The 16513-nt window shown below is 37.6% G+C and overlaps 1 protein-coding gene across 12 annotated transcripts in view; it reads right to left on the bottom strand.

Moving 5' to 3' along the window:
• NIN (ninein) overlaps positions 1–16513 on the bottom strand; it is a 93179-nt gene that overhangs the window by 12439 nt on the left and 64227 nt on the right. For 10 of the 12 annotated variants that reach the window (XM_033108100.1, XM_033108102.1, XM_033108104.1 and 7 more), the window contains 10 exons: positions 13956–16082; positions 12558–12683; positions 12376–12445; positions 10593–10808; positions 9512–9625; positions 6445–6567; positions 5609–5722; positions 4686–4832; positions 3288–3467; positions 2024–2173 (listed from right to left, as the gene is read on the bottom strand). In XM_033108100.1, coding sequence (XP_032963991.1) covers positions 2024–2173; positions 3288–3467; positions 4686–4832; positions 5609–5722; positions 6445–6567; positions 9512–9625; positions 10593–10808; positions 12376–12445; positions 12558–12683; positions 13956–16082 — 3367 coding nt within the window. The remainder of the gene's footprint in view (positions 1–2023; positions 2174–3287; positions 3468–4685; positions 4833–5608; positions 5723–6444; positions 6568–9511; positions 9626–10592; positions 10809–12375; positions 12446–12557; positions 12684–13955; positions 16083–16513) is intronic. The other 2 variants (XM_033108111.1, XM_033108110.1) reach the window with 1 other exon arrangement.

Here is a 16513-nt window from a genome sequence, read left to right as displayed (position 1 = left end):
AACTAATATTGTATGTCAACTGTAATTGAAAAGTTAAAAAATTATTAAAAAAGATATTCCGTGCATTGATTACATTTAAGTAGTCTAGTTTTAATCACCACGCCTCACATAGAACAGATTCCTTAAAGCAGGTGGCTTTCAAACTTCAATGACACTCACTGTATGAAATACATTGTTTCTTGCAACCCAGAGAATAAATCCACACTGACACGTACATATATATGCATAATCAGTTTTAAGTACGTATCACTGAAAGAAAAATTTCATGAAATAATACTTTTCCATTACTCTGATATTTTGCAGTACATTTTATTAATAAAAAATATTCCCTATTTTACCTTACATCCCCATGACTATATTTTAACTACAAATTTGTACTTCTCAATGCCTTTACCTTTTTCACCCTGCCCCAACCCCCCTCCTATTTATCACCTCGATAAATCTAGTACCCACCTGACACCATACATAGTTATTACAATGTTATTGATTATATTCCTTATGCTACACCCTACATTCTCATGACTATTTTGTAACAACCAGTTTTTATAATCCCTTCCCCCTTTTCACCCACCTCCCCAATCCCCTCCCACCTGGCAACCATCAAAATGTTCTATGAGTCTCCATTTTTGGAGTTCTCCTTATTATAGAAAGAATCTAATGAGCTAAAGAACACTGTGATTCACAATATTGCTAAGTAGAAAACATATGACACTATTCTAGAACGCTGATTTTCACCTCTATCAAAAAGAGCTGAAGAGAGTAGCAAGAATTGTTAAATGTAATGTAATCTCTCCAGGTATGTTTAAATTCATTGCTATTTGAAAACCTATCATTAGACTTTTCCCTTAGTGAGCAGCTGGATGAAACCCATTATCTTTCTTGAAAAGTTTACTTGCATGTACCTAAAATTAAATGATATTTCAGCTTTAAAGCACACCCAGTCTTCTTACTGCCAAAGGTCATAACTTTCACTTAAAAAAACTTAAACTTAAAAAAACTTAAAAAAACAATTTAATGAAATTTTTATAACAAAATAAATGACTGTTCATCATTCTCCCCAAATTTATAAACAAACCATAATTTCCAGAAGAGGAAGGTACCAGTGAAAACAAACTCGCAAAGTAAAACTGGTCTAGAACTCTAACTTCATGGCACAAAGTATAGAAAGCAAACTGAACTGTGCTATAGAGGTCTAACCAGGCGGTAGCCAGTCTCCAAGATGGTTCCGCAAAATCTTCACTTCTTGGTCTCACACCCTCGCATGACCCCCTCCCACACAATACCAGGGTTATTAGTCTGTGAGACCAGCAGAATACAGCAGAAATGATGGTATGTCGTTTCTGCAATTATTAATAGCTTAGAAAAGGTACCACAGCTTCCATCTTGGTCTTTTGCGATCTCTCCCTCCTATCACTCACTGCCCTGTCCTGAGAAAAGGCCCTGCCAGTAAGGAGCTGAGGCCTCTGGCAATCAGTCAGCAAGGAAACGAAACCTCCTCCTAACAGTTATATGAATGAACCTGGAAGTGGACCTTCTAGTTCCAGTGAAGCCTTCAGATGAAGGCAACCCCAACTGATATCTGGACTGCAACCTCATGAGAGACCCTGAACCAGAACCACTCAGCTAAGCTGCTTCTGAATTCCTGACCCACAGAGGTAAGACAACAAATATTGGTTGTTTTAATTTGTTATACAGCAACAGATAATACAGATCTTGTTAAGATGTTCCTAATATTCAGTCCCTATATATTTTACTAAATTACACCGGCTCTTTAATACTACTGAAGATAGATGATCAGCCGTCTTCTTTATAACAGCTTAAAATTACTTGCTCCTTTTTAACCATCATTCAATAAAAAAGAAGTACGATACTGCTTTCACAAGACTACAAAAGCATAGACATAAGGAAGAACCAAACTACGCCACTGTAGTTATTTCCTTGGAAACACACAGGGGAAGAAACACACTTAGGGACACAATATAGTCAGAACATAGACACGTGGTACAAACTCTTAAAAACTCACCTTCCTGTTAGTAGGAGACCGTTCCTTTTGAAACTCTTCACACTCTCTCTTTAAGCTCAACTTCTCCTGCTCTGAGGGCTTCAATGTACCTGAGGAGTTTAGATGTTTTTGGTGCTTGGGGGGAAGAAGGTTGGATTCCAGTTGACGGACCTAACGAGAACCAATGTAAGAGGAAGAGATGCTAATATGATCACAGAGCCAGGAGAAACAAATGATGAGCATATGGAAAGGTTTTCTTTAGTGCGTGGGTATTGTATTAAAAATACTTTCTTTTTTTCCAGCCAAGTCTACCAGTTCTTGAAGCCTACTTTTGGGGATTTCAAAAGATCCTTTCTAGGTTAGTCTACTTTCAGTCTGTTTATGTCTAAAAACCCAACATTGTAAGGAACAGACAAGGAAGACGGGGGCTCCTGGCTCTACCAACCCACTAGGAGTCAAGGAAACAGACACAGGCCTAGGTCCTTCAGCTCTGACATGAGCGTAATAGCCAGTGCCTATTAAGATGTGAATGAGGTGACAGGTCCATCGACTGTGTCTTGGGCTATTCACCCCTGAAGCAATGTATTCACATCAGCTAAGTTCCTGCAGACAGCAACCATGTCTGTTGTTCAGCACCGCAACTTGAGGGAGGGCAGAGTTTCTGGCACCGCGTAGGTGCCAGAATGAGTATCTGCAGCGTTTCAGAGAGTTCGTCCTTAAAAGAGGTGTGTAAGTATAGGTCAACCATAGTTGCCCACTACTTAGCAGAGGGAAAGAATTTAAACACCAGCTTAGTGGTTGGGAGAGATGATCTTTAAAGACCATTCGAACCTAGAAAGATTGAAGTCTAATCCTAAAGGCCATTCTAACCTCTAAACCTTGAAATAACCTTTAAAAAGGGACACCTTTTCTCTTACAAGGAGTTAGACCAACCAGATTTGAGTCTAGTTTTGCCATTTTTGTACCACTAGTCTTGGCATCTAGCCTATTTGAATGACAAATATATGGTTAACATAATTCTCATGAGTCTATAGTTTGAAAATAAGGATTAAATTCACAGCTTTTAATACAGAACTGCTTATAGAAAATGAAATATACTGTACAAACACACCAGGATAAAATTAAATGAAAGTAAATGATGAATTATACAGTCTTAAAACCCGTCTGCCATAGCAGAATACTGAAATCCATAACCTAGAACCATTTCAATCATCTCAAACATTCATTTCCATACCAAACTAAGCATTTCCAAATATATACCACCATGCGCCACTTTCCGAGTTACCTTCTCCCGGGAGTGTGTGAGTTCCGCTTTGGTGTTCTGCACCACATTTTGGAGTCTCTCATTCTCTTGCCAAAGCAGCTGTTGTTCCTCATTCCTCAGATGATCCAACTTGTCCCAAGAGAGGCTTTGCTGCTGGTTATGGAATCCTGATGGATGGGTGGCTACTTCTGGGGCCCAGTTCTTAAGAGAGAATTGCAGAGTTAAGCCTTAAAAACAAGCTGATTTCTGTTTTGAGTGTCATATTTACTTAATGACAGCAATTCTTAGAAAGCACGTGTTAACCTTCGCCTTTGTCTTCTAATGGGAGTGAGTGTATGTACACATAAATATTTTTTAAAAACCCGATATTATTGGGGTTTGATTAAAAAAAGGTTTGCAAATTCTCTGTTTAAAACCGTCTTTGGCAAAATAGCCCCATCAAGTCTAATAGCAAAGGCGATTGTAGGGCAAGTCCCAGTTCCACACAGGACCCAGGTGCATACAGATTGGTGGCCTTAAAAACTGCCTCATTCGTATGAAGTTATTCTTTGAACTAAGACAACTGCTCTGAAATGCACAGCTAAGTTGAAAGGTTTCACAAGCTAAACTCTACTTCCATTTTCACATATGGAATCATATCCTTTTTTAGACTCCAAAGCACATATTGTCCAAGTAATTGAGGCCTGAAAACAGGAACGTGTTTTAATCTATCAAAGTGATTTTTTGGATCCTGAAAAATGCTTTAAAAAGTAAAAACGGTAATACAACTAGATAAACCTTTTGCATTTTAAGCCAAAACATGAAAAAGGAAAAAAGGTACCATCTCATTTTGAGAAAAATGTCAGCCCAGAAGTAATATTATTTAATGGAAACAACTATTTTATTTTTTTAAAATCACCGTTAAAAAGAAAAGAGATAAAATAACTGAATGAATGCCTACTTTTATGGGAGAACAAAATCTTAACATCTACCCCAAGGCTTACATTGTTCTTTCTTTATGTACAGATGAAGCAGCATTGTGATATATTAAGATGAGACACACTTTCTACAACATCAAAATATTTTCGTTTTACTGCAACAAAATAACTCAACCTGGTCTTTTGTGCAATACAAAAAGTTACCTTGCCACTATGGTTCCATTTATATGAAGTTCAGAAATGAGCATCCCTAACTTATGGTGGCAGAGGGTAGAGAAGGGGATCCTTGGGGTTATTAACCAGAAGGGACACAGAGGACCTGCTGGAAAGTGGAAATGTTCTATACTTTGGGTGGTCATTACACAAACACAAACATATATACACAGGTATGTAAAATACCATATTCTACACATACACGTATTTAATCAAGTTATAGACTTAAAATGTGTACACTTTACTGTATAAAGTTTTACCTCAATTAGAAAAAAGAAAAGAAAATTACCTTGTCACCTGTATTCTGAAGTTGCTTATGTAATGACATTACTTCTTGTTTTAAAGACTCCTTTTCCTGCTGAGTCACTTGTAGGTCGGATTTAATCTGGGACATTTGCAGGTTTACATCCTGCAGGGTTTCCTCTAAATTCTGAACCTGCATCATGAAAATAGTCTTACACTGTGATCCAAACCCTTGTGGTCTCACCTACAGCATGTCTAGGTATGAATGAGCTAGGACAAGAGAACACCCATGTCCCTTCTGTTTCTGCTTATTACATCTGGCTCTTTCCAGTAACTGTGCAAACCCAAAATATTATGTATATTTACAGGATGTTAAATTATATTTAGGATAATGAGGAGCTATGCCTGGAGCAAGATATCGCTGATATAGTCATCTAGCGTATTATCAAGTGACACCTTACAGAACCAGTGAGTAACCAGCTGGCATCACAAAAGATGGTTTTACCTAATTTTATAGAAATTATGTTTTAGGCTTTGGTGCTGGTTTGTAAAGGACCTCTTAGTTAAAAATAAAAATATGCATTTGTAGAACCCCACTCCATGCTAACATCTCAATTATTTCAATTAAAAAAATGAATTTTTAAAAGGAATGTTGATAGACAACTATAATCGGGCATGAACCTGCCTTAGAAATCCTATTCCTAAATTAGGAACAAGTAGTCCTTTTCATACACTATCCTCAAGCTTTCATCAATAAGTATTCTCATAATGATGAGATAATCTTATAATAATGAACTTTGAGAGAAATATCCAAATTATTTCACTACACTACAAGGATGTATCAAATATTAGTCAAATTGAATCATTCTGAGCCAAACGTTCATCCGGAATATTCTTTTCACTGAGAGTTCTGTTGGAAGATACAGGAAAATACTAACCATGCAGATGAAACAAGAATTGTCCACATACCTTTTCCTGTGAAGTTACTAACTGCACCTTTAAGCTTTCACTCTGGTGTTCCCAAGACTTCTGTTCTTGCTTCATGGTAGCAATTCTGTGCTCTAAAAGACTTGATTTTGCTAACTGTTTCAGGGGAAAAAAAAGATGTAACAGGGCATTTTTGCAAACATATCTAGCCTCAATTTCTATGCCTCCACTTATATTGAAAAATTAAGTACCATCCATTCACATAGGGGAACAGAGCAAGGTAAAAAAAAGACGTTTTCCTGACTGACTAGCCCTTTGCTAACTTTAATTTTGAGGAGTCTCTAATCTTTCTTTCTCATTGCCTCATATTTTGTGGGTGAGAGATGGTGGAACCGGAAGGCAATTAGAAATCTCAAGAGTGTTATGATAATAGGAAAATATGAACTACCTATTAAGGCAGGTGGGGTAAAAGCAGTATTTTTGGATTTGCTAGGGAAAATACAATAGCAAAAAAGCGTTTGTCTATGTAATAGATCTCAGATTATTAAATACAACAATAATATTATTTATATTACATATAAGTAAAATAGTGATATATTTAAATAGTATTATATATTAAGTAGTATGTTTACATAGTAAAATGAGACAAACTTTGTATTACTGTATTTAATAACATAACTATTAAACAACTAATGTAGACTTCTGTTAAAATGATGGCTTCAGGAACTCTAAGGTCACATAATGCCAGCTGAAATGCTGTTTCAGGAGACTTTGGAACAATTAGGCTAACACGGACGGCCGATATGGCACTGTGCATAGAGAAATAGTCATTATGGTACACATTGTACATTGACGGGAAGAAGTCTTATTTTTACTACCTTATCAACACAGCTATTTAATTCTTCACTTAGAGCTTCCTTTTCTTGCAGCAGTTTTTCATTGTAGCTTAGAACACTAGAAATTTTTTGCTGGCAGTCAGAGAGATCAGGACATCTGTGCAGCTGTAAGAGATAAACAAACAAGCCCTCTCATCACCTCTCATGGCTATATTTATAAAGAGGTATTTATAAACAGGGCATTTTCATGGCTACTGCTATTTCCCCATCTGTAGATATTTCAGAGGATATAGAAACTCTAGTGGACTATAATTAACTTTAACAAAATGTTCCTTGTGTGCTCCTATCCATTCTCTAATTGACTGATGAAATGTGTGCTCAGATGTACTCAACCAGACAGACATTGTTAAATAATGGTCCCAACTTTCCGTTTTACCTTCAGGGTCAAATAAATAACATGCTGCCATCCTGTCATCAATTTCACTTGTGTACTTATAACACAATAGATTTTCCTCATGCCTTTTTAACGAGAAAAAAAAATCTTTTTGTCAAAAATCTCAGTCAAGACTATAGAATTGGCATGAAGCAAGTACAATGTATCAACCCAAGGGTACTTTTAAAGGTAAAACATGCAGTGTTTTTTCAGCGCGGTCCATGTACCCTTCCCTTGGAAGACACCTAAACTGACTTGCTCAGTAAAAGATTGCTGGTGCGGACACGCTGGCTTCTTGCTCTCCACTTTATGAAGCAAACCAAGGACGTTGCAGGTTCCTTTTCAGCATCAACCTCGGCACTACTGACATTTTGGGGCAGATAATTCTTTCTTGTGGGAGGCTGTCCTGTGCACTTAGAGTAGTTAACAGCATTTCTGGCCTTACTTATTAGATTCCAGGAGCAGCCCCCACCCCACACCAGTTAGGAAAACCAGAAATGTCCCCAAACACTGCTAAATGTCCCAGGGTGGGAGAGCAACCCTCACCTCTCCCAACCTCTACTTTAAAGAGACTGTTAACACTTCTTAACTCTTTCCCACAGTTTATACATTTTTAATTTCCCTTTGTTTCACTTGGCTTTCAATTCTTCAATTCTTTATTATCATTATAATTTTATGGCCATCTTTCTACTTCCCTATTTGTTTATTTATGTTTTTAAACTTATTTTATCCTACCTTTAGCTTTAGGAATAGTATGACAAAATAGCCTTTAAGGGTGGAATCTTGCCTCCAACTGGCAACAAATCCAGCCTGCCTTATCAATCTAAACAAGTCAGAAGGATGCAGGAAATGTGTTTTAAAGTACCTGGGCATTTGTTTAATAAAGAACCTTTCTCCTTTGCTCACAACCTTGCCTCCCACCCCCAGACCCTCACAAAGCCTGGTACCATTTTGGGTGTCTACAAATTGGCATTTTACTTCTGCTGATGCTATTTGTGTTTCTTTTCAGCGCAACAGCTAATACAAGTAAAAGTGTTTTGTGAAGAGGAGTCATTATGTCATATAGAGCAGCACATGCTTTCTAGGTCAAAGCTGTATGGCAGCCACAATGGGCTGACACCATCCTACTCTCATGAGCCAAAAGAGTGCCAGGAAACAACTTCTGCCAAAGGCAGACAGGGCTCACTGTTTTTCTATCTCATGATTTATATCAACACCTCTACCAAAAGCATGCAATAAAAATGTGCTGAATGATGTCCTCCTCATCGTGCGCCTTTCTTCCCAGCTCTGCCCCTTTTCTTCTGATCTCTAGCTTATTAGCAAAGTCACAAAGCACACATTTCGCATGCTATGGATTTGGAACCTGTCATCATCATCTTAAAGGCTGAACGAACAGACAGACTTTCAAAAGGTTAAGGAGAAAAGTATGCCCAATTAGGATGAAGTTGGTAACAACAGCTTTGAGATACTGATACACCAAAGAAGTGCCCCATGAGTTTTAACTTCCGGAATGTTTATATGGACAGACAGCTTCTGTTATGGCAGAACAGATGGACTTTGCACAGCAGCATGTGACTTGAAATGCTCTAAAAATATCAATTAAATCAACTGGTCGAATGTGTCATTTAAGGCCACTGTTTCCGTATTGATTTTCTGTCTGGAGGACCTGTCCATTGATGTCAGTGGGGTGTTGAAAACCCCTACTACGATAGTGTTACAGTTGATCAGCATGTGACCTGAAAAGGTTCTTTTCAAGCACCCATTAGGTACCCGTACTGTACTAGGCATTATGAGAGACACAAATTTCCTGCGAGTCTTAAAATCCTATTAGGAAATCAAGCCTGATTGGAGGCGGTTAGAAAGCAGCACAAACATAACATTGGGTGGTCCAGATTCAGTATTGCAGCACTCAGGGAGGCAACACCTTTATGCTCACAGGCTGAACAGATATGAGAAACAGTTGTATAATCTAAGGAACTCATAATATTAAAGTAATGCTTTGGTGATGCAAATAAATAAAATGGAACTAACTTCTATTATAAATCAGGACTGCTCAAACTGAGAGTCCTGTACTCAAGGAAACATTCAGAATAAAGCATAAAATAGGACAATGTTAAGAATATAACTTTAAAGTGATTCCCTCCTTGATACTGAAAATTTGAAACAGGCTTCTTAAAGCCAGATTCATAAGTGAGGCTGCTTCCCTGGTAATACTCTAGAACTTACTCTTATATCTCAGACAGATGCTTCACACTGGCTATAAGAAAAAGGGATAAGAGGGACGAGCTTCACCTGTGTCTCACAAATCTGGGTGAATAGTTATTAAAGTTATAAGCAAGAAAGCCACCTTCCTTTTAGACAAACTTATATTGCTTTATCACCTGGTTCGAAGAAAGTAGAACAACAAATTTCTTAAACTGAAGTAGTTGTGATTCATTTATAGTCACAGAATTTCAGTCTACAACATAGTTACATAACTAGAACAATATTTATTTAGAGACTTAACAGTAGGAGCCTTTATAAATAGACTTGTACTGTGAGTCCTCAACTTTACTAAGCAACAAGCTAATTGACAGGATTCAGTGAAAAGACATTTGGTGGCTAGAAAAGCAAGATGACCAGGTCCACACTGGCTGTGAGCCCCGCCTCCCCTGGACCCTTCTTGAGCAGTCTTACTTGTTTCAGTTTCTCCAGTTCATCTTTGAGAAGGAGATTTTCCTGTTCCACAATATGAGTCTGTATTTTAACTTCGGAAAGTTCTGCCTCCAGGGAAGACACTACAGTAGAGGACTAAGGAAAACATTTAAAAGTCAAATATACATATTCATTTAGTCTGGGGAAACTTACTAGGCTCACAGAAGGCAGCGTTAAAGTATAAATTCAATGACACAAGCTTTTACGACCATTCACGTTTATACTCAATGGAACAAACTAAAACTATCTCTTTAAAAGACTTCCCACATAAATGGCATGAACATGATTTCTTGGGTAGTTTTTGCAGGTTTCTCCACTGTAAAATCGCTATCTTTGTCTTTGGGGGACATATTTTTAGACTGTGCAAATCAGGTTTCTCCTTAAAGTTTTGCATATTAATTTTAGTGTCTATCAGTGGGTTTTTGTCAACAATTGTTACTCTGGTGCTTGCCTCGTGATGACTTTCTATTTCCTTCTTTCTTTCCACATTAATTGGAATTCTGTAAAGAAGACAGTGTTTCTCTTCCATTTATTTACTTACTCAGTTTTTCATATCAGTATGGATCCATAGATACGTATTTTACTTTTTTGCCATGCAAATTTTAAAAATTCAAGGTTTTTTCCTTTTCTTTTTGCCTCTGGTTTATGAGTCATAGTCAGACAGCCTTTCTCTACACCAAGGCTAAAGATGACTTCACCCATGTTTTCTTCTAGGACTTGTACAATTTTTTTTATATTTAGACTCCCAATCCAATCAGAGTTTATCCTTCTGATATGGATCTAATTTTTATCTATTTCCAAATGTCTACCTGGTTGTCCAGGCACCACTTATTAAAAAGGCCGTCTTTACCCCAGTGATTTGAGCGGCTACCTTCGATGTATACCGTTTCCATTTATACTTGGGTCTAATTCTAAACTTTCTATTTCACTTATCTGTCCATTCATGTGCTGGTACCACACTGTTTTAATTATTAAGACTTTATGTGTAAGAAATTTAACACAAGCATTTCTTTTATTTCTTGGGATTTCCTCCAGAAAGGCTTATGGTGGCTACAAACTATACCTGTACTTTACAGTGTTCCAGTTCTTCTTTCAGATGAGACTTTTCTGCTTCCCACTCCTCAGATGTGCTGTGTCCTGGCTCTTCATCCTTCTGGCACAGCACTTCTGCCAGACGCTGATTAAGTTCTTGTAATTCTTTCTGATTTCGAGAGTTCTTTTGGCTAAGTTCTGCATTTTCCAAATCCAACTGTTGGTTTTTGGTTTTCAATTCTGAAATCTAATTAAAATTGAGATAAGTTTTTAGAAACTAGTTACCTTACTTCTGCCAAAAAACAGATTTAGAGACTAATTGCTTTCCCCTCTATGTGTAGATAGTTATACACACACACATACACACTTAATAACAGAACTAATACACAGTATTTATTGCAAATTCAATCAATTCAGACGTGTATGAAGAAGTGATAGACAGTCGAATCCCACTCCACACCAGCAGCCACTGTTCACAGCTGGATACATGTGTATCCCTCCAGATGGTTTTCCAGGCATATAGAAAACCCATATATACATAGAGATTTTTTTCTTCTTTATAACAAACATTTGAATTATTTCAGATGTTTGGACAGCCTGCTTTTTCCATTTACAATATCTTACAGACTCTTATATTTCCAAGTCAGTGCATTTTAGAAATCACCATGTGCTATATTTTTTAGTGGCTGTAGGGTATTCCATGTATCAAGACATTCCATAATGCATTGAATCTAATTATGAAGAAACTAAAACAATCTTTTGGAAAATTCATTTACACATGGTAGCATTTTGTATTTAGGATCTTTTTTTTTGTTGTAGAAGTGGAGCTGCTGGGTTAGAAGGTATGCATATACATTACTGTTTTGACAGATATCCTCAAAATGTCTTCCTCACAGTGCTACCAATTTATAGTCCTATCAACAAGAGCTGTGTACATTCATTTCCTTACCCCCTTTTTAAGTATTAGGTGATGTCCATCTTTAATATTTGCTAATCTGACAGGTGGACAAAAAGAAAACTCATTTAATTTTCACTTTCCTAATCACTAATGAGGCTAACCATCTTTTCATTTGGTGTATTCTTCTTTTCTGTGACTTGACCATTCATATCAATTATTAATTTCTCAGCTGTCTTTTACCATTTGTTTGTAAATGTAGAAAATATATTTTGGATGTTAACACCTTATCTATTTCAAATACTCAAAGTACTTTCTTCCCAGGATGTTCTTGTCTTTTGACCATTTCAAACAGATTCTTAAATGGCCTTCCCTTGCATAATTGCATGCTGTGAGATTATACAAATTAGGCATTGAATGGCACAGCTACCTGAATAAATCACAATTCGGTGAAAAGATATGCTGATTAACTGGTATTCTACACCTGTGAAATTTTGTTTTTAACTTTCTGCTTTTAGTCATGGTGAGGAAAGAGGAAGGAGCTAACAATTGAAACTACATGAGGGATAGAGCTAGTATTACATAGGTTTGGTTTTAGAGGTATTACCTCACTATTCCCACTGATTATAAAGTTTGTATTAAGCATTCAGAGTCTAGAAATAATATATACACTATTACATCTACATCCGCAAAAAACAGAACCTAGTTTCTAGTCACCAAAATTCACCTATTCACAAAAAATAGAAACCTAGTTTAGAGTCAGCATGAGGTGAGTTTCCATTTTGAAACTCCAGGTTTATAATCTTACCATCACTAGCTACATGTCGTTCCAGTAGCATGTCCTATAAATTTGTAAATTAAAAAAAAAAAAAAAATTTCAGAATTAAGAAACACTGGGAAATATTTAGTATCTCCTTACCTGTTTCTTTAAATTTTCAACCATCTTCTGAACTGCAGCTTTCTCCTCTTTTATAGTTTCTATTTTTTGCCTAAAGGGACAATGAAATATATAATTTAAGACTTAGGGTTTAAAAGTTGAGGTGAAATAGTTTTAGTTCTTGCAAACATGCCTTAAGAATATTTAAATATACTATGTCTTACCATATTTCTTCCTGAGATCCATTTAATTTCTCCAGTTGCAGGTTAGAAATGCTATCTTCTTCATTTAAAGTGGTAATTTCATTTCTCAAAATAGAATTTTCTTCTTGAAGCTTCTCAGATTCATATCTGAAGCAGAGATATAAAAAAAAATAATTACAACAAGGCAGTCATCTGGCATCTTTGGAGAATACTTTCTAGTAACTTCCAATGAAACCAGTATTCCATGCCAGTTAAAAAGAGAAGTCTAAATTAGTAGTCTCTTAGTACTTGGAAATCAAGTTATGACATATTGACTCGTTTCTTTTGTGAAGTAAGAATTTCACGAAAAGACTTTAGGGAAGTACAGCCAGGACACTTGAGCATGGAGACGCAATGCCTACTCTGGTTGCTGATTTTCTCAGTGGCAAGTATACTGTTTGAGCAAATAACTTCATTTGTCTCAGTCTCAAGTCCTACCTGCTTCGAAGAGACCAAAGCCATATTATTAAGTTGTATTAGTTTTAGTTTTAGGCCTCAGGGTACCTACAGCAAGGAAATTCACTACATAAACAGAAGGTCCACAGTGAAATATACACACTAACGTTTACTTTGAGATTTTTTCCACCTCATTATATTCTGATTTTTAGAACTAAAAATGGTGTGAAGTAAGAAGAGGAAAAACTACATCCAGAATTAAATTATTTTGTTTCATTCCATTAAGATATTTCAGACATGATCTAACATTTTAAAAGTTTTTTTTAAAAAACCAAATTTGCTAGATTATTGCAATCATATTTTATAAAGTCAAATGAGCATTGGTTCAAGTAGTTCATTTTCATCTCTATTTTTAAGCATATTTATTAGAATCTGATAGCTCCTCAATAAAATTATATGTCCTAGGATAAATTTCCATTGTTTACAGAATATTGGCATGTACTTCAAGTGATGTAAGTGAAAAACTAAGCCACAAAACACATTTGTCCTATATTAGTATAAGAAGAGAGCTTTCTACCAAGCAAGTTAAGAATACACAAAAGCATTCATTCTCATATAACGTTTCATCAAAATGAGGAAAATAACTAACATTTAGCAAAAAGAAAAATCTACCCAAATGAAGTGCTAGAACAGCTAAAGATTTGACATACATTGATGATGCACGTGGTTAAACAGCAAACACTCCATTATGAACTTTCACACCCCAGATGAACGACATTTATTTCCTACAGAGGAAGGGAATGCCTCTTATGCAGGGTTATTATTCTATTTGTTAATACGACACAGAAGCACAAGGAAGTCTAAAGTACTGCTCTCTCCTTGAAGACTAACAGGTTAGTTTCTCTAGGTACAGCAAGCAGCGGAAGTTAGATTTGGCCAGGTGCTCTGTGGGATTCCATGAAGGTGAGAAGGTACATACATTACCTCAGAAGTTCAACTTTTTGCTGCATCTCACTGCACGTGCTTTGCAAGTCAAGCATCATTGCCTTCAGCTCTTCCTCCTTTCCTCCTTGAGAAGGTACATCCTTCTGCTTAACTAAATTAGTGACTCTCTCCCTCAACTTCCTAGTCAGCTCCTGCAGCTTTTTTTTCTCCAGTTCTAACTCTGCTATCATGGCTCGACGCTGAAAATGTCTGTCTTGCCGGCTTAGGAGAGCAGTGTTTTCCTCCAGTATAACTTGGTTCTGTTCTCCAGGCTTTTCTCGATGTGTCCGGATTGTTCTGTGTAGCCAGGCAATTTCATGTGCTTTTACTTTTTCCAGGATCTGTGTATTCTGCTCAAGATACTGGTTTTCTTGATAATGTCCTTCTATAATATGGTGTACATTCATCACCTTCGGCACACACGCTTCCAGTGTCTGATTTAGTTCAACTGCCTTTTCATCAGGTTCATCGTCCAAGTTCTCTAAGTGGGTCTCCCACAAGGAGAAGCAGTCACACCGGAACATTGCTCTTTCTTGCAGCTTCCCAATCTTGCCCTGAAGTCTTAAAACCAGAACATGTAGATCCTCGTTTTCTCTTCTGACCTCATCATAACTCTTTTCGAGGCTAAGGAATGTTTCGGTCACTTCTTCAACTTTCTTTAGCTCAGTCTGTAATCTCAAAACCTCTGAAGTGAGTTCTTTGTTGTTTTCTAGTGCTTCATCATAGCGTGTCTCCATCACTCTCAGCTCTTCCTGGAGACAGTCGTTTTCTCTACTAGCATCTTCATATAACAATTTGTACTTGGGAGAAGCCTCAGGGATTCTCTCAAGCACATTTAGTTTCTTTTTGAGCACAGAAACATCAAACAGGAGGTCTTGTTTCTTTTCAGAAGCTCGATCGCAATCTGCATGTAAGATCCTTAGTTGTTCCTGAAGTTGACAAACCTGATTCTTTAGGTCCCAGGTTTCAGTCCTGGTCTCCTCACTATTTTCAAGCTCAGAAAAACTCTCTATTGATGCTTCAGACTCCTCTATTTTGACCTCCTGTCTCTGAACAGAGCTCGTTCCTGTGCTTTCCAGATCCTGAACCTCATCGTCTTGCAGATCACTCAGGACACCTTCTATTTGCTTCACTCGGTTTTGCAGTAAAAATGGCTCTGTTTGTTCCACAGAATTTCCAAAAAATCCAGTAGTTGGCTTATCTAAACAAGAAGACATTACTGATCCTGGCTCTAATTTTTGCAGCCTCTGTTGCAATCTAGAAATTTCAGTAGCCATTTTCACATTTTCCTTCACTGCTCGTTCGTGAGCTCTCTGCAGGCTTAAGAGGACATCTCCGTTCTCTTCCAACAGCCGCTCTCCTTGCTGGAGCAGGGACATGGCTCCACTTCCTTCTGTCTCTTCCCCTCCTATTTCCTGGCAGCCATTCTGAAGTCTGGAGGGAGGAGATGCCACCTGCTGCATTTCCTTAATTTTATTCTGAAGCCGGGAGATTTCTGTGCTCATCTTGGCTCTGTCTTGATCTGCTTTCTCACAGGTCACTTTGTGGATATTCTCCAGGACCAGAAGCTTGGACATCATTTCCTGCCTCTCCTGGTCACGTTCCATTTCTAGCCTTTGACGCCACTGGTTGGCCAGCTGCTCTGAGACGCCTGCCTGGCACAGGACCTGCTCGCGGTCCTTCAGCTCTCTCTCGTGACTGCTTTTCAGCTCAAGTACCTGGTTGGACAGTAGGCTCTGCTGACTTTCAGACATATTTCTTAGATCTTCCAGGTCTTTGAGCAGCTGCTCTCTCTCAACAACCATGCTATTCAAATGTTCTTTATATGTTTTCTCCAGCATCTCTCTCTCCTGGGTTAGGACCAGAGAAGTTGCTTTCTCTCTTTGGAGAGTCTCTTTAAGCTGCTCCTGGGCTTCTGCACACTCCTGGGTGAGCTCGTCTTTCTCAAACTCCCACTGGGCTCTCTCTTCGTGCTGCTGTTCCAGGAGCTCCTGAAGCTCTTGGCGGTAGTGCCCCTCCAGGCTTCGCAGAGCATTTCCACATCTCTCAGTGACTTTCTGACAATCCTCCTGAAACTGGGCTTCTATCTGACAGGTTCTTCTATTACACTCAATTTCCATTTTTTCCCTAAATGTGGTCAACATACAGCATTACTAAAACTGCCATCAACTCCAGAAGCAAACAAAAAAACATTTCCCATGCATAGAAGAAGCTGCAAGTCAACAATTTAAATACTTTCTAAAGATGGTTTTCGCTTAATCCTTACGTGATTCATTTATACTGAGAAGGGATTTCATTTCTGAGAGCCAAGACTGGCAGCCATAATTCATCTAAATGACTTAGCACTTAACCTCTCTTCGCATTTAGAAGGAAAATTTGGAAACCAAATTATCTGGCCCACTCCTGGATGTATTTGCTTTTGGATTTTTTAACCAAAAACTTAAACAGGTATTTCACATTAAATGATCAAATGCATATTAATGTAACCTCTCACTTGGGAAATATATAAAATTCTGTCATTTTAATTAAGTATACATTGGAGGATAGTAATCATATAA

Source organism: Rhinolophus ferrumequinum, chromosome 6 (genome assembly GCF_004115265.2).
Source record: "Rhinolophus ferrumequinum isolate MPI-CBG mRhiFer1 chromosome 6, mRhiFer1_v1.p, whole genome shotgun sequence".
In the NCBI taxonomy this organism is placed as follows: domain Eukaryota; kingdom Metazoa; phylum Chordata; class Mammalia; order Chiroptera; family Rhinolophidae; genus Rhinolophus; species Rhinolophus ferrumequinum.
Note: the sequence above shows the minus strand (reverse complement) of the source record. Positions and strands in the feature narration are given on the sequence as shown.